General features: G+C 51.1%; 1 protein-coding gene across 16 annotated transcripts in view; it reads right to left on the bottom strand.

The window, feature by feature from the left end:
• CACNA1B (calcium voltage-gated channel subunit alpha1 B) overlaps nucleotides 1-26,909 on the bottom strand; it is a 281,607-nt gene that overhangs the window by 193,124 nt on the left and 61,574 nt on the right. The window contains exon 1 of one of the 16 annotated variants that reach the window (XM_066980514.1): nucleotides 18,607-18,737. The exons of the other annotated variants lie outside the window; for them this stretch is intronic. Within the exon in view, the coding sequence (XP_066836615.1) occupies nucleotides 18,607-18,614 (8 nt within the window). The 5' untranslated portion in view covers nucleotides 18,615-18,737. Of the gene's footprint in view, nucleotides 1-18,606; nucleotides 18,738-26,909 lie in introns of those variants that run through there. 16 annotated transcript variants of the gene reach the window in all.

The raw sequence follows: 26,909 nt of genomic DNA on the forward strand, positions 1-26,909 counted from the left end.
GGCGACCTCTGGCACCCAAAATGCGTGGCTCAGGTTCACCAAGGAGCAGCAAGAGGGGCTTTAACATCTGACCCGAGTTTAATCACCAACAGGACACGTCACTGCTTTATGCTGTGCTTCTCTTTTCCCTTTATCACACACCTCTCTCGCTGGAGCTGGGATTTTTAGGAAGGGGATGCTTCTCACTTGACAGGGTTTCAATCTCAGGGCACCCGTAGGACCCAGCTCCCTCTCTGGGACCTAGCCCCATCTCCTCTTCAGCTCACAACACCCATCTCCGCTAAACCACCCAGCTCATTGCTGAGCAGGAAAAAAGCCCCAGAAACGCGGCTCCGAGGCTGCACCCGGCTAGCAGGGAGCAGACCAGCGTCCAGACAGCACTAAGCGCCGAGCAGGAAGGTGCGGGGAGGACGCAGCATGGTTCCAGGGTAAGCGTTTCTGACACTTGCTTAGTCATCGCCTTCCCTCCTGCCTGGTACGAGTGATTCCTGCCTCCTGTAGCCCTGGAAACCGCGGGAGGAGGCAGCTCCAGATGCGTACGTGGCAGCTCCGGGCGTGGGCTGTCACCGCGACGTGTCGGGGGGGGGGGGACCTGGGGATGTGCCACCCCTGCCCAGGTCCTCGCTGCCACCGAGGGGACCCCGCGAAAGAGCCTCAGGTAGGGCCAGGGACAACCTGTAAAAGCTCTGGAAACTTTTCTCCATCTTTTAGGTCAGGAAGGCGACACCACAGCCAGGGCTGAGAGCTGTAGCACGCCCCAGCGCCAGCAACGAAACTGTAATTGAGAGGTTTCAGCTAAAATCCGGGTGCAGATAACTATCAGAAACCTCCTCCCCACATCGCTGCTGAAGGACTCCGAGGGGTCAATTACGGTTTTAGACTCTACACAGCATTTCAGAATAATTTTTTAATTATTATGAATAATTAAAACCACAGAAGGAGACGGTCCAGCATGTCCCTAGGCCTCATATATCACCCAGGTCAGCCCATACAAGATGAGATAACCCAACACAGGGTCTCCCTGCTACATGGTGCATCAACTGCCAAAGTCCATTCTGCGAGCTATTAGTGAGGATGAATAGGAGAGGAAGAAAACTGGCATGCCAATAAAGCGGAAAGGGCCCCTGGGACCGCTGACAGTCCATCTTCCCACAGCGAGCAAGGAATGATTTTGCTTGGTAACTCCTGCATCAGATCTCAGGGATGAAGCCGGAGTATCAACTCCGGGAAAACCAGCGAAGATGAGGGCAGGGTCGGTCATCCTGCTTGTTGCCAGAGAGCAACGAACCCCCTCTGACCTCCTGCGGGGTGCCAGGTCCACACCCCAAACCGTCCTCCGCGGGGAGGAACCCAGCTCCACCTCAGGGCTCCCAGCAAACGATCCTCAGGAGAGGGGGCACGGCCCGGGGGGCTGCCACCACAGCTCTGCCATCCGCCTGCCCCGAGCTGTACCCATCCTTCTCTGCCCCCTGCCCCAGTCACATTTCTGCTCCCACAGCTCGGGGCTTGCAGCCTCAGAGGAGAAAGCAGGGTTTCAAGATTTGTTTCCCCTGGCTATTTTTTCTTTCCTCCTCCTCCACCAGCCTCTCTGAAGATGCAACAATTCCTGGGCTGTGCAATAGAAGGGAGCATCGCTGCGTGTTATCGCAGACCCCACCGTGCCGCAGACCCCTGCGCAACCAGGGGCAGCGGGATGAAACGCATCCGTGGCAGGTGTGTGGAGACACCGAGAGCGAGGAGCACCCAAAAACCAACTCAAGTCCTACTTTAATCAATGCCCCAACTTCTTTTGGGAACATCAGCAACTTGATTTTGCTTTCCTCCTGCCCCAATTGTTTTCTCCAGCATCACTGGGCCAGCCCATAGCCCTGGCCAGGTGCTGCCAGCAGCTCTGCAGAGCTCCAGCGCCCAGCACAACGGCATCGCCGCCTTGTTTCAGGGCTCTCAGCGCTACCTCGGTTAAGAGACAGCAGAAGAAAGCACAAAACACTGCATTGTGTAACTCCTACACTAAAACCAGCCCCGGCAAAATGCAAATAGGTGGCATCTTAGTGGCAATAATTCAAGCAAATCAAGAGGTATTGCTAGTTCTTAGAAAAGGCACTCAGCAAAGAAGGTTCTTGAGATGAAAAATACCTTTCTTCCACCCCCAAAAAAAAAAATGTTTGTTTTTAGAGAAACATCAATTTCAGTTTTCCAGTGGGAAATAACAAAACATTTTGGTTTCATTTTTACTTCAAATATGACTTCAGATTTTATTTTTATTTGGTTGTCTTTAACTGCAATGATATTGTAAAGCTGGCTGAAAGCAGACATTTTCACTTAAAATCAGGTTGAAACCTCCCAGGGGGAAGCTCTACCTTTTGAAACAAAACTTTGGGAACCAGGAATTTCTCCCCGCTTTTTCTCATTGGGGAAAAATCTGGATTTCTGAGCAGCCATCCTGCACCCCTGGAGAGAGTCTGCCCTCGCACCTGGGTCAATTCAGACCTTCCCATTGGGACACGGTGGGCGTTGAGCATCTGAGATGGAAGCAGAGGTCTGACTGTTTCTCCCCAGTGCTGATTTTGCCTCCAGAGCTGCGCGTGCCCCGTGTGTCCAAAGCCTTCATGTATGGCCACCACCCCAGCTCGATTTCTCAGGGCTGAGAAGGAGGGCTCAGAGAAAGCCACTCACCCTTCCAGCTGCTGGTGGCTCAGAACTGATTGTGCTTTGGTATTTATACAGCAGTGCTACTTGCCACAGCTGTCTTCCATAGATCACACTCTGAACAGGCAAGGATACTCCTTCGGTTCCCTGCAACTCATTGAGAGGCACTGGATTTACGTTGTCTCTTCCCTTTTATTGCCATAGTCCCCAGCAGCCTGGCATGGCATGGAGGTGAGGGCAGGAAAGCTCAAACAAATCCAGGTTGCAGAGGAAAGCAGGGATTCAAAGCGAGCTTTGCGCCATCAGATCGGGGAGGAGGTGGGATGTGAACGCAACACTGGGGGTGAGCAAGAACTGCTTCAGAAGGAGCGGACAGGGCAAGATGCATCCTCCCCCTGGAGGGCAAGTCCTGGGACTGTGCAGGACGCAGGCGTCCAAAGTTTCCAGCAAAAGAGGACAAGTGAAGTTGTGGGAGGAGGAGAAAAGCAGGGGAGCAAAGAGGGAGGCTGAGGATGCCAAGAAACATCGATTGCACGGCCTTGCCAAGAGCACAGGTGGAGCTGGAGCAATAAAGCTTGCATATAACAAAGTTTGTACGTCTCTAACCAAGCCTGTAAGTTTTGATCACATCTCCTGTAGCTCTTGTACAGCCTGAGACAAGCGTGGTTCAGTCACCCCTCCCACTGCAGCTCTTGCAGGGCTGCAGGTCGCAGTTAACGTGGAGCTGTGCTGTCCCACCACGCTCCACGCAGCTCCGTCACCCCTGATAGAAGCAGCACTGATGCACACACAGCCTGGGCACTGCCGTCCTGACCCTCAGCACCTCACACACCTCTTCCTGAGCCAGGCGCTCATCCTCACATCCCCGTACCCCACCCCGTATCGTGCTGATCTCATCTGCCAGCACCCATCCCCACCCCGGCCCCAACGCCTCCCAGATTTGGGCTCAAGCTCTGCCACAGATTACAACGGTGAACCCAAAACAAGGAGAAAGCTGAGGCCACCAAATTCATTACGCTGGCTGGCCCTGGAGCAAGTTTTTAACTCCCACACACAGGAGAGAGAGGCCAGGCCTGTGCATGCAGCCACAGCAAGCCCCTGGAAGGCACAGCTCAGTGCCAGAGCTCGGTTTGCACCGTTCCCCATTCCCTGTCCAGCTGCAGGACGGAAGACTTCCTTCCCCTTTCCATTCTCCTCTTGTTCCAGTTTTCTCCCTTGTTAAAGGAATGAGACGGCAGAATTTCAATGCCTCTTATGTTCTGCGAAAGGTAACAGCAAATGGTACTGCTCTGACCCTTCCAGCACTTCCACGTGTGGCCGTCCAGGACCGCTCTGCCCTCTCGTGCCCACCACAAAGAGCGGTGGCTGCTGAGGGCACCACTGCACTTGGAGTAAAACAGCAACGGGAAGGATTGAAAAAAACGCCTTTTCCATAGGGTCAACCCCTTCTATAGGAACAGCCCAGCTGCCCAAGGGGCAGAGGATGGGAAGCAGGAGCTGCCACCAGCCCCTAACACGTGTCCCAGTATCAGGCTGGCGGGCACATGGTGGGCATCAGGGTGGGCAGCAGCGCAGCTTTATGGAAGGTGGTGATGGAAAACCACTTCTGTGCTGTGGGAACAGGGCAATTAGCTCTTCCTGAGCACAGAAAACAGATTTTCTTGGTCTCACCAGCCAGGGAATGAAGACATGGTGGAGCCCTGCACCTTACTCAGCACACACACACCATCAAAGCCCCAGACCCATCACTCCAGGCTGTTTTCCAAGCACTAGAGAGGTGCTGTCACCTGGCTGGGAGGAGGACATGGAGCTCTGCTTCCTGCCCTCCCAGGGGGATTTGCCTCCCTCCCCCTGTCCACGCAGCTCCAGCAGTCACAGAAGGAGCTGCCCAAAGAGCAGCACCAGCAGACGGGGGCACACAACAGCCTTGGTGGGGAAACTGCTGATGGCAGCCAGCGCAGCCCCTCTCTGTGCTCTGATTCACACCGGCCACGGATGGGACCATCTCCAAGCACAGACTCCCACGCAGGACAGCCTATCTTCCTCCAAGCTGCCTCAACACAGCCCAAAGGGCTCCTCCTGCTGCTCTCCTTCCTCTTCCAAAATCGCCCTCTTTCCCAAGCGTTGAACCTGAAATCCCCTCTAACAAACTCCTCTCCACTGCGGGGAGAAAACAGCTCTGACTGCCACAGGCAAGCAATAACCTAGTAAATTTTAATCTTTGCCTGTTATTGTATTACCACTAGAAGTACACGGATTGAGATAAAAGGCTCACCAGCCCAACCATAATTATATTAAAAAGGTAATTATCTCCTCTTCCACCCGACTTTGTGCTTTCTTTCTGTAACGAAGTTTCCAGCTCATGTTTGCAGCGACAGGGCCAGCCGCCACGAAATCACAGGAAGATGTAAAAGCTAATTGAGTGTTTCGAGCATGAGAAACAGCGGATCGCGGCTGCGGAGAAAAGAAAGGAGCGGGGGAGCCCTGCGCCGGGAGCACACCGGAGCTCCCGACTGCTGCTGATGCCCTGCCATAAAATATGCTAGGAGCATATTTAAAAAAAAAAAAAAAAAAAAGACATTTCCACCTTTCAGTTCTACTGATTTACTTGCTAACTAAGGAGAGCGGCTGCTCTCCCATCCGAAACCATCTCACCGTGGTGCTGGCTGTGGTGGGAAGGTTACAAGAGAGAAGGGAAACTGAGTCACGCAGAGGGATTTCAGGGCATCCTGCAGGTGCCCCAAGCCCCCACCCAGACACGCTCTCTGCATCAATTTGGGCCGCAGCTGCCTCTGTCCTCACTCCTGTTTCTAAGCACGGAAGCGACACGAGGACTCTTCTCCAGCAGACAAGAAGTTTTCTGGGACCAAGCGAGCTAAATATAATTCTGCACAAGCACACATCGTACGGATCACAACACGAAGATGTTGGCTGACATGTGTTGGAGCTATTGTTTCACAGAGGTTTCTTTGTGCTATGTACTATTACTGAGCAGCATAAAATTGCCATTTAAGATGTTTAATTGTACTAATTATAATCTTTTGGGGAACATTTTGAAAAATTACTGTTTTGTACCAATGCGTAACTGACCATATGCTGCCCTCTATGGTATTGCCACCAGCTTTTCTTCTAGCCTTCCAAATTACAAGGTAGACCAGATCTTTGCAAACTCCCAGCAGGATCGGTTCCCACCCAACACAGCAGCTTGGGTTGTTTGTCTGATGCCAATGCAAAAGAGGATCTTAATTTCCTAAATGATAAGTGATGTCCTAATGACTTGGAAAAGTATCCTAAAAAGCCAAAAGTCAAACCACTTTTCAGCTAAAGTTTCTCAACGGCAAAATTTGCCTTGATTTTGCTAGGACTGAAAGTTTGGTGTCTTTGGGCCACTGCTCCCCACTTCCAGTGCTTCTGTTTTCAAGGTGGAGCTAAACTACCCCAAGGACTTCGGTCCCAGCCCTTAGGAACCACTCAACACCTCCAGGTGCAACAGAAGAACCAGCATGGACACTGGCCTCCAACTCCACCAGTACTCTGCTGGGCACCAGCAGACCGCCTTCCTCCATCTCTTCCCACTTGATAGCACTCGTGACCTACTCTGCAGCACAGGGCTTCGTTTTCCCCTGGTGTTCTCAAACACTCAGCCCTTCAGACCACAACGTCCGTGCACCGCAGTGATACCCAGAGGTCTCAGTGTCAGAGATTTTCTGTGCTGGGCATCACCCCCCAAACTCTGCAAGGATGTGACATCCCAAAGAGCTCACAGCATCCTCCCCACGCACTGACAACCCTCCCCAGGACTCCTGATGTGGCAAAGGGACACTTGGAGGAGTTTCTGCTCCCCAGTGCACAATTGTGTGAAAACTGCTGGTCTGAAGCAGCATCACCAGAGCAGGGCAGGGGATGGAGGACGATCGCATCATGGGAGGATGCGGCAGGGAGCGAGCACCTGCCGCATCCCACACCTGCCCTTCCTGCAGCATCGCCTGACAGCTCACAGCTCCAGCAACATTTTACAGCTTTGCAGGATGCGCTTCCCAAAACCCAGCCAGCCAATTCTAGAAACTGCCTCGAAAGGAGCCTGCCACTAGCTATTCACAGAGATGGGGCAACTGGGAGAGGAGATTTGGCTGGAGATAGGTGTTTGTTTTTTTTTTTTTATTAGGTTTAAAACTTCCAGCCTGTAAACAGCTCTTCCAAGGTAGTTGCTGGGTGCAGCTGGATGAATCTGGATGCAGCAGAGAGGAAGAAGTAAAAGCACATAAAATCAGTTGTGCAATCCAATGCCATGTTCTTCCAATGCGGCAGTTTAGAGACCCCATGTGCTTACAGAAATACCTCTCTAATCCCTCATTTATCTAGGGATCTGTCCCGCTCATCATTTCCAGGGGACACCGGCAGTGGTGTAAGAATAGCAGAACAGCAGAATTGATTTGCTTCTTGTTCAGGCAATGCAGACCCCAGGCCCCTGCCAGCTCCAGCTTCCCCTCCAGCACAAGCTCATCGAGCTCTGCATTGACACCGGAGCCAGGGCTAGACATGCAAAAGGCCCAGAGCTATGGAGATGATGTGACTTCATCAGGTTACAAATGCATGCGTTAAATTGCTTCTGTGCGAATCCTTATCCCCCACTCGATACCTGGGGAAAAGCCACGACAGAGTCAGCACCTCTCTGCAGCACAGTCAGTGTCAGTACCTCAACCACAACCACACAACGAGCAATTTTGGAAGAGCAAACAAGTGGCAGCCACTCTCTGTACCGACTCCTTTCCCTCCAAGCCCACCACTGGCCCTGAAAGATGCTGCCCTCTGCGGTCCCACCCCACTGATGAATCGGTTTTCCTTGCAGCATCCAACCTCTCCGGAGGGTGCAAGGTCAGCAAATCCTCCTCCGCAGCTCAGCCTGCAGGTCACCGGGCTCCAGCGTTTGCCTGCAGCCTGAATAATTGACTCATCTGTAGGCTTTCATCTCCTCCCTGGGCTGGGAAGATTAAGTCAAATTGCACCTTCAAAATTCAAGCTGCCTCTTGCCACCCTTGCCAGTCAATAAATCCCTACCACCCTCACCCTGTGGTTTTCAGCACAGCAATGAAAAGATCAGGCCAAAGCACTTGCGGAAACGTCCCTCTCATCTGTCACACAGCTTGCTCTGAAACATGAGCATCCTTTAACCTGCCTTTACTTATTTATTCACGCAGGAGAGGGAGAAAAACATCCCAGACTAGGCTGTGTCAGCAATTAGGAGCATGAAGTATCTGGCAAGAGCAGCTTTATAATTAGAGCTTTGCCTTGTCCTTCTCTTCTCCCCCTGCCAAAAAGAAATCACTGAAACCTTTTACCTCCCCACCAACACCGCTGGCAGAGGAGGAGGTGTGGGCTATGGAAGCAGAGGCAGCTTTCTGCTAGCAAGTGCCAGGAGGACAGAGGGTGGGAAAGGCGGGTTTCTCAGCCCCTGTTGATCTCACGTCCCTGTTCCACAAGCAGAGCAGACATGGGGATTAAGGTGGGTGCCTTTCCTGCTGGAAGATCTGAATGTCAGCCTTTTATGAACACGAGCAGCACCTGGATGTTTCAGCCTGTGAGCTGTCAGCAGGCGATTCCCTGCTTAGTGAAGACATTTGGATGCTCAGAACTCATGAGACAACCTGCTGCCTCACTCCCTTGACTGAAAAACATGCTCTTCCCATGCCCTAATGCACCAGTGCTAGCCCTCAGGATACTCCTACCTTCCCCACTGCCTTCAGACCACTCACATACACACACCACACGTGTCCACCCCACTCAGAGTACCGCAGTGCCCCCCAGCCCCTCTGAAAAATCACCCCAAACCAGTGCCACCAGCATCAGCAGCCTGCCTGCACTCCACACCTGCAGTCACTGTCCATATAACAGACAAGCCTTTTTTCCACACCCCCAGCCATTGCCAGCTTGCTCCATGTCAGCTCTCTCTCATCTCCCTTTTAATTCTTAAATCATAAACTGCATTTCTCCAGTACTCTGATGTTTTATACTCTTAGGCTAGAATAAGTACATTGACCCTAACTTCTACTTATCAACAAGATTGGTCCCTTACAGCCAGAGCATAGTGGATGACTGCTGCTGAGAATAAAATAACCAAATACAGTTCAAACCTCCAAATGTCCTGAGAGCAGAACACAGAAGACAGCTGCGTAGTAGAGCTCTGCCACCCCTGGGCCACCTGTATTGACATCTTCTGGGCCAGGCCAGCACCTCCGGACCACCCTAACTCCCATGTCCCACAGGCATGGTGGCCAGAGCCACCCCCCTCTCCACAGTTTTTTTTAACTCCAGCCTGATGAATTTGCGGGGCTTTGGCCTTGCTCTTGCACTGCCATGCCAAAACGCACTACCAAAAACACAGGAGAAGGAGAAGGGAATGGACACAGCTCTGGGTTCAGCTTGTCCTGCTTCTGCACCTACGCACACAGAAGAGGCCAGCCCTGCAATGAGCCGCCCTAGGCCCAAGGGAGCATTTTTGCCCTGTAGGAAGTATCCAGAAAGAAGGCAATGTTTGTGCTACCAAAGTTTGAAAGAGCCCCAGACAACCCAAGGCCACAAGGGCACAGAACGGTCTCTGCCCATAGGGCATGGCAGGAGATGGGATTTCTCTCCATGGAGCAGCCGCAGCAGGCCTGGTGGACACCACAAAGCACCCTGGGGGCTAGTGACCTGGTAAATGTGGGCCACCAAACTTCAAACTCCTTCCTTGTGGGTCTGAAGGACAGCGCTGGCACAGACTGTGTGCAGAGCGGCTGCTGGGGCTTGGCAGGCTGCAAAACCCAGACCCGGCACAGGGAAGGCCCCGAGCTCAGACACTTCACAGCACCGGGGCTCCTCAGGCCAGGGACCAGCACTCCCAGGACTCATTTTCCCCGCCCTTCCAGACCCTCAAAGCTCACCGTTTAAGCCAGTCCTTCAGGCTCCCCGTCCTGTCTCACCGTGGAGAGAAGCCCCCCAGAGCATGGATGCCTCCCCCAGACTTCAGCAGCAGACTTGGAAATGAGAAACCCGCTCCCCGCCCCCATGCCCAGACAGCACCTCCCGGTGGCCTCCCACTACCAACACAGCACCAGCAGGAACAAACAGCAGTAATTTATGCAGTAGAAAAGATGAAGACGGCTGTGCTCCGAGTTTTGCTCAAAGACTTGCAATGCAGAGGGCCTTACTCTGAACAAGGTTGGCTCCACGTCCCACGGCAGGCATTTCCATCAGGACCCACGTGCTGGTCTCCCTAGCTCAGGGCCACAAGTGCCAATGCCCCTTATTTTATTAGTCCAATTTGAGCCATTTCCTTTGCTACACAGCTCTGCATGGCTTCCAGCGCCAGATATTGATGGAGTTTAACGAGGAGCGGCTGATGCTCGCGCACATTTCACTTCCACACCACACATAGCAGGAGGCCCCTGGGCTTGGCAGGGACCTGCTCACCACGAGGAGCCGAGCCCACTGCCCTCCTCGGCCACCACACATCCTTTCCCCTCGGAAGCACAGACAGGGGATACCCCAGGCCCTTTCTTCTTCACCTGAACTTGCAAGAAGCAATTTGAGGAAAGGCAGCCGGGCATTGCCGTCTCTTCCGAATGACCAAAACATTTTGAAGACTGCCCCATAGCTACCATTTCCCTTCTTTATCAGGAGAAATCCCTAAATGTGTCCCCTCAGACTGTTGTTCCCTCTGATCTCCAGGATATACTGCCCTTCCCATTGCACATCTGATGCCAGCCCTCAGGAGAGTGCTGCACCATCCCCAAGCGCAGCCTAGCTTCACCCAAATCCCATCACCAGCCTGGCCCTCTCCAAATTCCCTTGCAAAAGCAGCGCATCACCCAACAGGATGAAGGCTTTCCAGACGTGCCCTCAGCCCTGTACGTGGAATCACCCACAGCCCACCTTCCACCTTGCCAGACCCACACCTACATCACAGGGCTAGCAGGAGAACTCCAGCTCCTTGCCAGCCAGCAGAGCGTTGCTGAAATTGCTTTGTAATTCGTTACCCCTAAACAAGCCAGGGTGTGCCAGGAGCAGGTGGATTCACGGGCAACATCTAGGGCCAGCACCTGCCCTACAAAGAAACCCCATGGACTGTTTAAGGGACTGAGGAGGTACAGGACACAAGGGGACGGGGCTGCTGCACACCGCAATGCATGGCTGGAGGGACACATCCTGCACTGGGAACCCCGGGTGCCTTTGGGAGGCAGCCACGCGTTAGCACTGCCAAACAGCAAGGCTCAGACAAATCAATTCTTCACCAGGGCTAATCAAGGTGACACATGAGGATTTCTGCTGAATATTCAGACAGCAGAGCAGGTTAAGCTGCCTGAAGCCCTGAGATATCGCTGCCAAGGCCAAAACCCGTGCCCAACCCTTCTCACCCCCAGAGACAGCTAATGGCTTAACACACGGTTTGCTATCTTGCACCAAAAAAAAAAAAAAATTATATAAAATCTGCGCAGATGTTAGTAACTGCTAGCATCTTCAGAGATTTGCAGTGTTTGTGCAGTAAGTGGATTTCAATTAAAGCCATCTATTAAGAGAGAGGGCCCCTCTTTCTGTCTAAATCACAGCCGCACATCAGAAGGAGCAGAAAATGTATTTTTAAGCAATATACCTCAGATGGTGGAGAGCAGCATCCGCTTACATGGAGGGGGAAAACAAATTAATTGATGCAGGTCAAACCAGAGCAAGCCTCTCAATTATTCTACAGTAATTACCCTAATAAAAATTTAAACACACATAAGCCAACTCAGTAGGTTTTAGCCTCAATATTAACTACATGAGAAACTTGTCTTCTACAGCTGCACAAGGAAAAATTTGTAGTTGGAGACCGATACCCAGACCCCCGGACAGGTCTCCCTCCCACAAACAGCCATTTGGGGCACACAGTAATACACTACCAGTACACACACACGCAGATTCCCAGGTTCTGTACAAACACAGCTGTCGCTTGAGGAAAATAAAATCCGCACATAACACTATACATCTCCAGTCCACACACTGATTTCTCCCTTACAAAAGCACTGGTGTGCATCCTAAGTAACATGAGTTTCCCATCCAGCATCCTCTGAGGTTGAGAAATATTATTTTCATCTCATTTCTAACAGTGGGAATGCGTTAAAAGAGCTAACTTTCTGGAAGATACTTTATCAAAGGAAAATGCGTGTGGAGTGAAACCAAAAGTGTTGGCTAATTTGGGCTGAATACAGTAAATAGCCTCAGCCAGGAAAAAGTGAAGAGCTGAAAGAGTAATCAAACATTTCCTCTCGGTGTTTGCTAAATTAGGTGGTTCGAAATGGTGTTTTAACTTCAGCAATTCTCCATATGTCAGCGTAAATGAGCATTAAAAAAATATATATAAACAGTAAAATGGAGCAACACATCTTATTTTCATATCTTGGGAAAAAATAACAATGAGAAATGTACCTAGGGTCTACCAGCTGTGCTGGGGCTTGTTTTTCTCAGACTGTTCACCAGAAATTGAAAATAATTGACCGAGCACTAGAGAAGAGGATGCCTTGAGGCCCCCGGAGCACACCACTTGTCCCCGTGCCAGCCCCTGCCCCAGGACCTTTGCAGCCCGGTGAGCTGCACCGTGGTGGCCCAGGCTCCCAGGAAAGGACACCCTGAGTAAGGTGCCCATGCTGATAGCAAGATTAGGAGCCTCACATTGCAGTTTCCCCGTGGCCAAAGCAGTGGGACCAGGCTGCGAAGTTGTTCCCTGCTCCGCAGCCGCCAACATCCCCATCTGTCCCAAAAGCAAGGGCTTGCACCACGCAGGAGGTAAGCCTGCCCCAGTGCTTCTGCTTTTCCCAGGGATGAGCAGAGGTGCAAAGGCTCAGAGGACAGGATGTTTTAGGAGTTCCTAGACACACCTTGTCTGTGTACTTCCACTTGTTCTTCAAGGGCCCGTTCCTCTCGCCTGTTGTGTGGCCACAGTTCCTCAGGGGCTAACGCTTCAATAAGGAAAACACAAATATAGAAGTCTTCAGCAGATTTGGGTGATGCTTTTTGCAGAACCTCTGCCTGTAGGAATGCACCCCTAAACCTCCTGATTCAGGTTGTGTTTGGTGATTCTTAGGGTCATATTTCAGCACTAGGGGAAAAAATGGGATTGGAAAGAGGGAGGGCTAAATTCAGGAGAAGGACGAAGCACTGGTGCCACCCTCCTTCCCCCAAGATCTAAGCACTGGCATGCTCCTGCAGGCACAGGAGGCCTCAATCCCTCCAAAGCAAGCAGACCTGGGCTCACTTCTGCCAGAACAGGGTCCTTGCTCCCTGCACACCAAAGTGCGGACACGAGGCTCTCAGTTCCTCCTCTTGGGGCTGCATCACTCGCTGCAGATGAATGTGTGCCGAGCAGGACAGAGAAGGCAGGTGCCCAAAATGCCGGTGAGGGACCCTGCCTGCTCCCTGCTGAAACAACTGCTCCCTGAATTCATATGGAAGGAGGAGAGCTGCTCCACCAAAGGGATTCAAAATGCCTGGCAGCCTGGTGATTAGGGTGCTCATTAAAAATAGAACACTGCTTTTGATTCCCATCCTGAAATCAACCAGGGCTTAGCACTGAAGGTTGCTCTCCTAAATCCAAAAGCTCTTGAGCGTGATGCAGCAAGGAGCTCTTGGACAAATTGTGCCTCTTCACTTGGAGCTGTTCCACTTCATTAAACACCCTTAAACACCCGTGGATGGCATCAGGGAGGCTACCAAAGCAAGCAGTTATGGCTTCATGCCTACAGCAGGACACCCATGCTCCTTTTTATCAGATGTACCACTTGGCTAAACACCAAGTCAGATCAGGTGAAGAAGAGCACTTAAAACAGGACAAAATGTTCTTATTTTGTTACTCTAATACTCAAAACCTTCATTTGCCTATTCTGGTCACCCAAAACAATAACTACCCCTCAACTCCCAGCTGGTCCCAGAGGGAAAGGGCATTCTGCTCCATCACTTCCCATCAGCAACAACCCTAGAGATAGATAGCAGGTATATCATGCAGAGACACACTACAGCACACAAGCGGATCTCCCCAGTAACTGCCCAGTTGCAAAGTGGTGCCCATCAGCCGCACAGGGATCACTTCTCAAAGGGAAATGAGTTGAGTATCAACGTAGCAATGACATATATTTCCTCGTTAGCTGGCGGATTGTGAACACATGCAGATCCAGATGCGTTGCTGTTGGACTGACAGGTCCTAGGAAAGGCCATTTCATGCCTGTTGGAAGCTCTGGAAAGCCACAGCCCAGCCATTTCATACTTGTTGGAAGCTCTGCTTGTGCAAGATGAAGGCAATGCTGCCACACAGCCAGCACACACCACTCTTGGTGAAGTCATTGCTGCCCTCAGGCAGCTCGGTTCTGTCTGGCACATGCACATCTCCTCAGTGTACACCTCTCCTCAGTGCCTGAATCAGGGGCCGTGAGTCTGCTAAGGCCCCAGTTTAAATGGGCAAATGTGGGTATTTTTCATGTTATGTAAGAATTTGTAAATTCCCGACAGACAACAGGTCAGAGCAACAGGGCTGGTAGGAGAGGTGATGTTTCTTCTTGGGCCCACTGGGAAAAACAGAGACGCTTTCAGGATTTCTTTTGCCATTAGATGATTGCTTAAAAATAATAATAATAATAATAATCGTGTGTTCCTTGCAGCTGTATCAGTTGGTCTAACAACAGATTACAACTCTCAAAACACCCTGTGCTGCTTAAATAGCCCCCACTGCTCAGCTCCAGCCCTGCAAATCTGTGCTCTTAGCTTGGGAGATCACCAGGCTCAGCCTCAGTATTTCAGGCAAAATGGCAGAATTACTCAAACCTCATCCCATCGCCGCCCCACAGGGATGCTCCCCACCAGCCCCGCTGCACCTAATGGTGCTGGTGATGCTTTGGGGTCACGTCCCACCAACCCTTCATGTATCACTTCCATACCATGATGTACACAAGGTGGCTGCTCCCTGCAGGAGGGGCTGGGGACCAAACGCCTTCCACGTGTGCTGCAGGGACGCACAGCCTGCCTACGTGCCCCACGCCACGACCCCTCCCGATGTGCGTTTTCTCCTGGGATTTCCCAGCTTGGTTTCCAGCAGAGCTGGACTCCAGATGCCTGTAACTAAGCCAGGGTGTTGAGACCAGCATGGAAAATGCTCTCGAATTAAGGATCAAAGGCAGGAAAGGAATTCAGGGAGCACAAATGTTCCCACTGACTCCTGCAACTGCTTCCATGTGCAGAGACCCAAGCCCAGCTCCCACCTGAATCCTCTTAGCGAGGCTGCAGCTCCTCACTGCTTCCCCGTGCAGAGAAGCCCTGACACAAACCTTCCTCACCCCGCTGGCTGCTGTCATCTCCAGGACAAACCCAACCCTGCAAACCCACTGCCCACACACAGCATGGCTGCTCCAGGCTCCACGGGGCTCTGCGTGGTGCACCAGGAGGGATTCACTGAGACAGGCAGGGTCCAGCTTCGTGCCCAGCTTCACGCCACAGAAACAAATTCTGCCGAGCTCAGCAGCCTGTGGAAGAGGCGGCTCAGCGGCAGGGAAAGGGTTAAAAAGCTGCCTCTGTCTCCAGGTACAATTCAGTTCAATTATGTCACCAGGAGAAGGAAAAAAAAAATCACAATGAAGTGCCCCAAAATATTCATTTCCAAGGGTGCCCAAGCGGCAAGAAAGGAAAATATTGATTAGAACCGGCTGCAGATTTTCTGGGAGAACAGTTTTCTGACAGAAAATGCCAACTTGATCATATCAAAATATCCTGCTAGAATGGGTCAAACTCATAAAAATTGCATTAAGGAAAACAGCCACAATCTGTCTTCTCATTGAGTTGAACATGTTTGTTCTTATTTTTGAAACCGTATTTACTTTCATTAAGATTCTCACTAAAAATAAATTCTAAAAACAAAAATATTTTGATCTACCCCAAAATGAACTATTTTCATTTAGTAGTTTCACATTTCAGCTTTCCAAACACAGATTTTGGCATCGCAAAATACTTTTGTGCGGTGGAAACTCCAGGTTCTGCCCTGATCCTGAGTATCATTTACGAATATTTTTATGAAACCTTTTTACCCAAAAGGATTAATAAGAAGCTTACTTCTATAGATTATTTGTAATACTTGTCTTAATTCTTAAACTGGTATAATCTGTAATCATACACCTGTCTCAATGAGAATGAGCGAGGCTGAGGCCAGCTCGTGTGCTTTTTACAGAAACTCTCATTTGATCATTCCCCCCGTCCCCTTTTTTTTAGTCATTAGGTACAACTCAGGGCTAAATCCTGCTCCAGAAGCCCGGAAATACACTGACAAAATCCAACAGACCCAGCTGGGAAGGCAGAGCATGACCTGCCCCATGGATGGGTGGTGACAAGTCAGAAACGTGCCACGGGGGCATCAGGCTCTGGGTCATTCAGCATTGCCAAAAGTAGAGCAAAAAACTGCAGGGTTCTTAGCAACAAAAATTAAGCGAAATACCTGTGGACCAGAGTCACAACAGCATTTTTGCATCTCGCTCCTACTCATTTCAAAGCAAGCCAGAAAGCAAATCCTTTGTGGATCCAGGCCGGCGATGTTATTTCTCACACCTGCTCTGCCCTCTTTCATTTTCCCCTCACTCCTGTCATCACGCCGTTCATTTCATTCACCATCGCCTTTGCCTTGTTCCCTCTGGTACTCTGAAGGCATTCCTTTCATTTCCATTTTTCAGACATTAAAAGCTTTTATTCTGAATTCCGGTGCCTTCAGCATGTAAATCAGCCTCAGCTGCGCTCAGAAAACACCGGCCTGATCTCGTTATACGCCCGTTCATCCTGCAGGGTTAAGGCAGGGAGGGAACCTCACCGGCTCTCAAATCACCCTGCTCATTCTCCACGCTCCGGGTTCAAAAGCTGGATGTGGAGGACGTGCCATCGGGTCCATACCCCGCTGCTCGCACCGTGTCCTCCTGCGGTCTGGTCTCAGGGGTGGCCAGCAGTGGTGGGGTCTGCGCTGACTTTTTCCTTGGGTGCTGATAGTACTGCAATTTAGAAGTGGCCGTGGAGTGACCAGAAGGGGTGGAGACGGGCCTTTGGAACAGAGGAGCCCCAGGGCCACCACCTCTCCTCCCTCACATGAATATTGCTGTGCAGGTAGGGGGCTGGAGGCACTCATCCCACCCTGGGGACACAGCTCAGCTCAAAGCACCCTTGGGGCAGGATGCAGCCAACCCACCCTGCCTTGCCCACAGCCTGCTATGGACCTGGGTAACCTTACCTCACCTCCCTCCTTTCCCCCTAAGGACATGGTGCATTTTCCTACAACTCTCCCTAACGTTACCTCCCCAGCAGGAAAGGAACCTGCATGGAGGTTCTCCTGCCGTCCCATCCCCATCAGCACTTTGCACGAGGCATCACGCTGTGCACACGCAGTCCTCAGCAGCTCACCCTGCCCTGCAGCACAAATGCACCCGCCACCACCTCAGCCAAAAAGCCAGGCTCTGCAGCTGAGGAACCCCATGGAGCTGTGCTGGGGCTGGTGAAAGATCCTCCAGAGACCCGCAGGTTGAGCATCACGAGCAGCTCCTGATCTGGGCAACGTAAGCAGCACCACACTAAACCCAGAGCGCTGCCGGCATTGTTCCACCAGTGCTGAGCGTGAATTCTTCGTTAATGCCAGCAGCGGCGTGAGTAAGACCTGTCTTAGCACGGCTCCGGGGAAGCAGACAGCACCTATGTTATATATACAATAAACCCCGCCAGCTTTTGCAGGCTTTGCCATTCAGATTGCTCAGCACTGGTATTTCCCCTGTGCACGCACTAACACACATGAGCTGTGTAGCCCTTTGCTCCTTGTTTATCCCAGCAGCTTTGTGGGATGATTAGGATTTCAGTAGATTTTAACTTTTGTCCTAAAGTGAAAATGCACCCAACCAAAAGAAAAAAAAAAAAAAAACCACTAAAATCCAAAATCGTTAGACTGAGAGCTATCAGTAGTGATTAACAATGCGAAAAACAACAAACAAACTCCCAAAACACACGAGCCAGGAACAATACAGGGGAGCTCTTTGAAAAGACAGCTTTTCACCAGCTCCAGCATGGCATCGAGCCATTCCTCTGATATGTCATCTCCTTTTTCTGACACACACAACACCCTGGTGTAAGGTCTATTTCCACAAGCAACCAAACTTTTAGGATTGAAAGTAAAGCAGGATAATCTGCTATCTGTGTGATCTGAACAGAGCAGCAGAAGCTGCTGGAGGCTGCGGGTGACGCCCACGCCTCCCCCAGGGGAGGACCTGGGAGCACGGTTTGGGTTTCACCGCCAGCCCACCCACTTCACCTGCAGCACTTTGCAGCACTACCCCGGGGACCAGCATTAGCTCCTCTCCCCCAAGCAGGCAGACAACCTGGAGAGACATTAATTGCCTTGCCCAGGGTCACATAATGAAGCCACTGGAAAGCTGACAGAAGGAGCCGGAGGACACTTGGCTCCTTTCCCTGCATTTCTCCCACGAGATCAGGCCACCTCAGTTCCTCCCAGACCATGCTGCATCCGCTCCAGCCCCCCCAGCTCAGTCTCCTCCCTGGGAGGGCCGTGGGGACACAGCCCTGCTCTGCAAAGCACTGAAGCACACACCTGGAGCTGGCTTGTGCTCAACAGGGAGCCACCAAAGGAGACGTTCAAGTGCAAAGACTTCCCAGAATAATAAGGGCATAAAGGTTAATGCGGTATATAACCACTGCAAGCTCTTACACACCCTGAGAGCAATAAGGATCTGCTCAGCTCCCATGTCCCTTCCCTCCCTGGACATGCAGGTGAAGCTGTCCAGGCAAGGCAGAGCTCACCAGCTCCAGTTGGAGCCTTCAAACCAGACAAAAATCAGAATCCCCCAGCCTGGATCCTGCACCCATCTCCAAGCTCCCTCTGCTGTTCCCAAGTGCATGTTACAGTCCCTCATTCCTGTTACTCACTTTTCCATCCACAGCAAGCCCACGGCAGAAATGATGTCCTACAGCCACCAGAAGATCCTCCTGCCTAGGTGGGTCTATCAGTGAAATCAGAGACAGCTGCACCAGAAGAAAACCCAGCACCAACTACCTTTGGGGACTTTATCTAGGATGCAGGTGATGAAATGAGAAAAAGCAACAACACCTGGGACCAAATGGGAGGAGGGGGGTCACCACCCTGCCTGCAAAGGGCTCAAACCTTAAGCTCAAAACCAGGAAAAGCAGCTGCATTAAATAAGTGCCTGAGCTGCAGGTGACTGTCCCACCTCTGGTTCCTCTCTGCTTCTCCCAGGGCACAGCCCGTCCTTTCTCATACTCTTGCAGTAATATTGCCATCTGCAAAACCCTCCAGCAAATACTCAGGGTTAGCATGAGCCCTAGTTCTCCTCCCACTGGTCCTTGGCCTTAACCCCTCTCCGTGACTTGTAGTGACCACCATGACTAATAGCAGAAGCAATAACTCTCCGAGGTCCACTGCAGCCTTCAGCAAAGACTCAGCAGAAAAGGAACTAGAACAGAATATCCTGAATTCCTGCAGTTTTCCAGACTAGAGTTTAATTCACCCAAGCTTGACCCAAATGACACACATTATCCCTAACCAGTTTGCAATCCACCACATGCTTGGACCAGTCTCATAAAATTCAGTCTGTCTTTAGAGCAAAGGAAAGAATGCAGCTAGCACGGCCTAAATACAAATAAGTGTTCACTTGGGTCAGTTGTCTCCCCCCGAGTGGGTTGCAACTGCATCTTCGTACATGGAGAGGCACGAAAGGAAGACACAAGCTCCTATCATGGGGCAGACCAAAGGCAGCAAAGCCCTGCTGCACGGTGCTCCCCAGCCACACAGATTTCTGCCAGCATCTGCCTGAACTGGTAACTGATTCATCTCAGTCTCTGGAGGATTTTTCTGGTAACCGCTGCAGATCCACCTTGGGATGACAGAGCAACATGAGGAGAAAACCAATCTCATCACTTCTATTGTTTTTTCTACCAAACTAATAATAATAATAATTTCAGGACTGGGAAATCAGAATCAAAAGTAAAGATGATCTGACTTTTTATACAGAGATTTTTTTAAGAGAGTTTTCTGCAGACCAATGTTCAGCTACCATGGGCTGATGCCCGTGGATTTATTGGCGAAACTTATGAGCCAGCGAGGAAAGCCACCAAAAGAGAAGGAAGCAGAATCAATTCCAAGTCTCAGGACAAGAAACAGGCTTCAGTAAGATTCAAAGGTGTTAAAGTCAGTAAGCCAGAGAGAAAGAAGCATGAAATAAATACACGTTCCTTCTAATCCCCAGCTCCTTTGTCTGGAGGACACCAAGCACGGTGCTGAGAACTACAGGCAGTAACTCCCAAAGGATGACGGGGGCACGTTACCAGGCAGCCCCCACCCGAAGCAGCCCACGTCTGTGCACGAGGGAAAGGGCAGCGGCTGCCACCCCGCTGCCAAAACCTGCCTCTCTTTTGGCCAGCACTGACACTGGAGACAACATCCCACTGCAGCTGTGATAATGAATAAAACCATCCCTGTCCTCCCACAGCCTCCAAGGGGCCAGCCTCAGCCTCATGACCCACTGTGGCGCAGCCACAAACCTATGGCAAAGAGAAAAAGAGAGGAACAAGCCCCCAGAATTGTTTTTCAGCCTGAGAGGCAAATCTTCCAGTTTCTCAGATGTTATTCCTCAGATGTTATGTATATATAGATGCATGCATATGCACACAGACAGCGCTTTTTTGCATCAGCCCGTTGTCAGTTGGCACCTGGGGGAAGCAGGAGGTTTGCTCTGTTGAGTCATCCCTGCCTTCAGCAAGAGCACGGAGCTCAGCAAGAGCCGGATGGGCTGAGCTGCACAAAGAAAGCACTTCCTTTGCAAAGGCCTCCTCCTCCTCCTCCTGAAAACCCATTTGGAAATTCCTAAAAAGATCCGTTTGCTACAGAGAAAGGAAATTTGAGGTCACAGAGAGAGAACCACAGTTACCAGAAAGGCAGGGACAGGCCAGGCTCAGCCAGCAAGGGCACGCTCTCGGGGGAACCACGCCAGCACCGCGTTGATATTGCGAGCTGTTTGCCATGGTCTGTAAGAGCAGAGCGCTGGTGGGAGAAGCTGGCAGGAGGCAGAGCTGGGGCCAACTGAGAAATAAGAACCAGAGCACCTGGCTAGAGAAATGGCCTCAAACATCCCAGCTAATTAGCTCCTCGGCATATTTTGTTTATCCCTTGCAGCAGGAGTGAGTTAAAATGAATCGGTACCTAACCAGCAACTTGAAGCCTTCAGCACAGCGACGTTTTCAAGTTGGTAAGGGAAACAGAGCTGCAAATTTAACACAAGGTTTCAGGGCTGGAATAAGAGGCCATTAAAAAAAATGATTGAACTCAGAACACCAAATCAGGGGAATTTATGGGGATTTTTTTTTTTTTTTTGAGGCTCTGCTCGGTTTTGCTTCCAGCAATGGGCAATGTAGGGGGGTTATTGCTTTTGGCCTCAGATGAAAAATAACCCACGTGGTTGCAGCTAGGCAGGGTGGCTCAGAATGGGGACAGATGGTGGTTGGGCCAAGGCTGGAGGCAAGGAGAGATGGACAGTGCTGAGCAGGGATCGAAAGGAACCGTACCACACTCACTCAGCCTTCCTCGGTGGGGCCAGATGTACGAAACCTCGTAACCCAAGAGCTCATGACGATGAGGGATGTCAGACATAAGCAGAACATGGCTTTCTCTTGCAGCACCGCAATGGTCCTGTGCACACGGCCGCAAGCAAAGCTAGAATTCATTTGGGAAACACCTCCAGCAGCTCTCCGTACCAGTCCAAGCCCTTCAACTGCCTGCCTGTATGCTTTTATCAGGAGGAAACTGCCCACCACTACCTCTGCAAAACCTCTCTTCACATGAACCCTCACGTTTTCCCCTATCCTAGGAAGCCACCTGCAGAAAGCCCTCCGATATCTCCCAGCAAGCTTCCCCCAGTGGAGCACCCCCATGCCCAGCACCAGGGTGGGACAGGAGCACTCAGCCTGCAGCTGAGGCTAAAGATCCAACCACAGGCAGAGGAAAGACCAGGGATCAAAGAATAGGGAGGAATTAGTTTCTTCACAATCCCAGCTCCATCAGGCATGAAAGGAAAGTTTAGGATGCTCTCGGGAGATGAAGGGTTCGTATCTCAAGGCAAACTGGCCTACTCACTCTATTTATAGACAAAAGGCAGCATTTTAGCCCTGCTGCAGCTCAGCAGAGCCCGCTTGGATGCTCTGCCCATTATGCAAGTGCTCCAGAGCCACTGGTCTCCTTGTTGGTGGCTACCAGGAGCCCAGGGAGATGTCCTGTCCCAGGCAGGAGCACCCATCTGTCTCATGGGGATGACAGCAAGGAAGGAAAGGACCAGACTGAAGTATAATACCTGGTGCCTGTCTTCTCCATTGGCATAAACTGGGCTCAGAAAGGCAATACAGTGCCAAGAATAAGGAGACCCAGAGCACTACAAGCAAAAGAAAGCAGAAAATTGCATTATTTGAAAACTCCTGCATTGAAGGGAATGGCAAAGTCTGGTCTCAGGCCCAAATACCAAGAGCTGGTTTTCATCATGGGGCTGCTCAGGGACAGGATGGGGCCATCTCCTGCTCCCCAGTACCTGACCTCTAGCAAGCAGTGCTGTGGATGCTGCAAGCAGGACATTGGCCTTCAAAAAGATTTCTGTGCTTTCGGGACCAAAACTCTCACTTTGGTCATGAGACACCATTTTCCACACAAGGCTGACTTCAAATGCATGTAGCCACCATGATGCAGCCAAGTTAACTCTCCTTCATCTTCCTTCTCCTAATCTTTCCAGAGCAACTTTAAGCTTCTAAAGATCTTTGCATGTCTCCTACCTTGGCTATTAGTAAGGGTAACAGAGAGAGAAATTCCCATTAATGGGAATCTTGGTCTCTAGGACAGGGTCACAAGGGTCTACAGGGATAAACCTCAGTTATCTATTCTGCTCCCATTCTCAGCACGAGAAGGGCACATTTAGCAACAAGATCTTGTAAATCTCATGCTGGTGGAAGTCCTCAAGACCAGAGATCTGTGCTTTATTGGGAAACCCAAAACCTAGGTGCACAATACATGTAGAAACACTGAGCCCTGCCCTTACATCCATCAGACCTGCCCTCAGGAGTTCCCCAAGGCTGGGATCAAACCTAAGGGCCACAGAGGGCAAGCTAGTGCCCAGCAGCATCTCTTTCCATGGCATCTGCCACCTTGACCAGCACAAGGGCCTGAATTAAGGTCACCAGAGAAAAACATAGAAATCTCAATGGAAAAAATTACCAGCCGAGTCAATCTCTGCAGAGACAGGGGCACAACGCACCAAGCAGTGGTTAGAGCTGGGCCTGCTAAATAATACAGTATAATGCTTTCTAAGGATAATTCACAAGACCCGGACATTTCCTGGACTGCTCACATCACCCCCACCAACATGCCTCATTATTTATTTATCATACTTGCTTAATATTAACCTCTGAGAAACTAGTTAACCCTGCAAATCCAAACACCACAAGGGTTCATCCTGCAATAATCATAATCCTTGGCCCTGAAGGAACAATTCAAGGCACGGAATTCAGGAGCTTGTTGTTAACCTCAACCTTCAGCGAGAATGGAGCAAGATTCATAGCTGCGTCAAGGAGCTGCAAGGACTCGGAGGGCTACAGCGAGCAGTTTCACTTCAGTGACCCTCCAGGCAGCTGCGTGGTATGCAGTAGTTCATAACACCTGCAGAAACACCAAAATTTACCTTCTAGACATGGCTCCAGCAGGGTATAACAGCTGAGAGCAGCTCGATTTCTCTGACATGACCACAGCGTGGGCTGCCAAGATGCAAGATAGCAGCTGTGCCTGCTGGGGCTAAATGCTTCTCCATGCAACACGGCACCATGCTGCAACATCCAGCCTAGCTCCAGAGCTGAAACCGCACTGGTACGTGAGCACAGCCCTCCCCCTGAGCCATGTAACCTTGCTGGGAGGAGGGGCATCTCATCCAGGGCAGAACGGCCCCTGCCAGTGGCACCCAGGCTGTCCCCTATGGATGCTATCACAGCAGCGTGGCTGTGCACAGCTCACTCTGTGCCAGCTCGGGTCCCTCTGGCACAGCATCACATCCCAAAACGTCAAAACTTCCCCTCACTAGTGCCTTGGGCTGTGCCTCTGGACCCTCCAGCTAAACAAACTGCCCCGCTGCCTCCTGCATGGTATTAGGCTAATTAAAGGGGGAAGCGTGCTGCGCTGCCGTTCACTACAGGAACACCAAGAGAGAAATATCAGAGAGCTCTGCAGGAGACCCCCCGCCGTTAGCTGGTCTGATGCAGGGTGAGAGGAAAGGCTGCAGCACAGGGAAGAGCCAGACCAAGCACAAGAAACCCAAGGCACCAAGGGACATACCCAAGCTGCAAGGATCCAGCAATTAACACTCACCCTTCGTTATCATGCAAATCACACATTGGCTACTAGAGACAGCAAAGCAATCAGCCTTCTAGCCCTCACTGAAGGCCAAAAAATGGTTGAAGTATGTGTCAGGCTGGTATTTTGGACTGCCCAGTGGGCAACAGTGGGGTCTGCCAGGATGCTTCAGACCCAAGTTGCATGCCAAATGTAGGCTGGTGCATGTGGTATGTCCTTGAAAGACACCTGGGAACTGTCCTTGCTCAAAGCACTGAGAAGTCCAGCTGGAGCCCTGCTGCTTCTGCTCTGGCCTTGGGGTGGGAAACGGAAAGGAAACAAAAGCACGAGCATCAGGTTTGGGTGTGGGAAGGGGTGCAGATGGCTGAGACTGGCACTTCAGGGAGGATCGTGGGATCTTGGCAGGTTCCTGAAATATTACCTTTGTCTGTCTGACAAAATGTTGGTGAGAGCTGAGTGTACCCTAAAACAAAATCTCCTAATGAGAGTGCCAGCAGAGTCAGGGAAAGTTCTAAGGTATTAGGTAAAGACTGACGAGGAAATGAGGGCCCAAGACCGTAAACATGTCTGCATGCCAGAATGAGAGTCATGGGTCAAATTTTAATATTTGACAGTTCACTGCCTCTGTTTGTGTCAGGCTCACGGCAACACAATGAATATGGCATCAGTCTTCATGCGGAGATGACACCAAGTGACAACCAGTCATTATTTACCATACCCTGGAGTGCAAAATCCACTACTGACTTCAGGGTGGAGAGGAGGAGGGAAATCTGGGAGCAGTTCAGTGATTCAGAGCATGGACCACCAAGCACACACTCTCAAAGGCAGGTAGCCAGTGTGTGCCTCAGTTTCCCCAGCATACAAAGAGGGATTAAGGAGGGCATTCACCTGGCATCAGGGGATTCTTGCAAGACTGATCTAATATTTCAGCAAAGGAGGTTAAAAACATTCAGTATTTTTCACTTAACACCTGAATGTGTTTGGCATATATCTGCTACAGCGCACTGTGTCAGAGCGCATATTTCACCAAGCACAGCTATTCTGTAGGAAACGAGCCATCCTCCATGCCTAGAGAGAGGTGACCCTCTGCTGGTGGGTGGAAAAGCAGAGGTGCCAGCATCTGTCCTTACCTCTCCTCCTCCTCACGCAAGGGCGATAGCTTTTAATGTGAGAAATTAATAGGACAATGCTGAATACCAAGGATAACGCCAAGTACACTGTCTGTAAGATGCTGGCAATGCGTCTGCCTTCTCAGCAACGCCCTGAGCTGCTCCAGCAAGAAACATCCAGATTACCACTGCACCAGTGTTGTCCTACCATTGACTAAACACTCCTTGGGTGGAAGGTGGTGAAAAGGCCACCTCCATCCGGAAAGCTGAATACAGATCAGCTGACAGCCCAGGGAAAACCTTCTCCATCCATCCCCTTGTCCCCTTCCTAGGCTTGCTCACATGTTTCATGTCTCAGCTGGGAAAGCCACAAATGACCCCACAAAAATGGGGGCTGCACTGGCTGCTCAAGGCTACTTTGGGAGAGTCTGGTGAGCCCATGGTACAGACTGAACAGACTGCCAAGAAAGCAAGTCAAAAAGGAAAAGAAACCATGTCTTTAAGAGAACAAAAAAGATTGTTTTGGGTGAGAGCATCAGTTTCCCAAAAGCTCTCAATGTATTTGATTCCTATCAGATGTTGAAAGAGAGGATCCCTCCGAGACCCACCAAATCCAATTTTTCCAGGCCAGTCAAGCAGTACCTGCACACCAGTCCTAGCGTGTCTGCTGGCAGCACACGCCTGGAGGGCTTGAAGGAGAGCATTTGCCAGCAACCCTATGCCAATAACTGGGCTGTTCCTCACAAGTTCCCATCTGGATGTTACCCTACAAACCAGCTTCTGGCCAAGACAAACCAACTTGCAATTCCCTCCTCATTTCAGGGGTTCTAAGCTGCTTTAAATCACTTCCAGCCTGCTCTCAGGGACTTTATTCTCTGTCATTTGCTAGGTGGTGCTAATGAGCTCAGCATCATCTGCGGTGAGGCCGATAACCTCTTGAGATCCTGCTACACCTACCAACCCCTACCGACCTCAGGAAACCATCAGCCAGGAGCTCACAGAGTTGTAGGGGTTGGAAGGGACCTCAAGAGATCATCAGGTCCAAGCCCCCTGCCAAAGCAGGTTCCCTACAGCAGGTTGCCCAGGTAGGCGTCCAGACAGGCCTTGAATATCTTCAGAGGAGACCCCACAACCACACTGGGCAGCCTGTCCCCGTGCTCTGTCACCCTCGCCATGAAGAAGTTCCTTCACATGTTGGTGCGGAAGTTCCTGTGATCCATTTTGTGGCCATTGCCCCTTGTTCTGTCCCCACAGACCACTGAAAATAGGTTGGCCATATCCCTCCGTCTCCCACACTTGTATTTGCAAACATTAATAAGATCCCCTCTCGGTCTTCTTTTCTCAAGGCTGAACAGACCCAGGTCTCTCAGCCTTTCCTCATAGGGGAGATGCTCCAGGCCCCATATCATCATTGTGGCCCTCCGCTGGACTCCTTCCAGGAGATCCCTGTCTTTTTTGTACTGGGGAGCCCAGAACTGGACACAGCACTCCAGGTGAGGCCTGCCCAGGGCAGAGTAGAGGGGGAGGATCACCTCCCTTGACCTGCTGGCCATGCTCCTTTTAATGCATGCCAGGATCCCCTTGGCCTTCTTGGCCACCAGGGCACACTGCTGGCTCATGGTCAATCTGTCGTCCGCCGGACCCCCAGGTCCTTCTCCACAGAGCTCCTCTCCAGCAGGTCATCCCCCAGCCTGTACTGATACGTGCGGTTGTTCCTTCCCAGGTGC

This window comes from Anser cygnoides, chromosome 20 (assembly GCF_040182565.1).
Source record: "Anser cygnoides isolate HZ-2024a breed goose chromosome 20, Taihu_goose_T2T_genome, whole genome shotgun sequence".
Taxonomy (NCBI): Eukaryota; Metazoa; Chordata; class Aves; order Anseriformes; family Anatidae; genus Anser; species Anser cygnoides.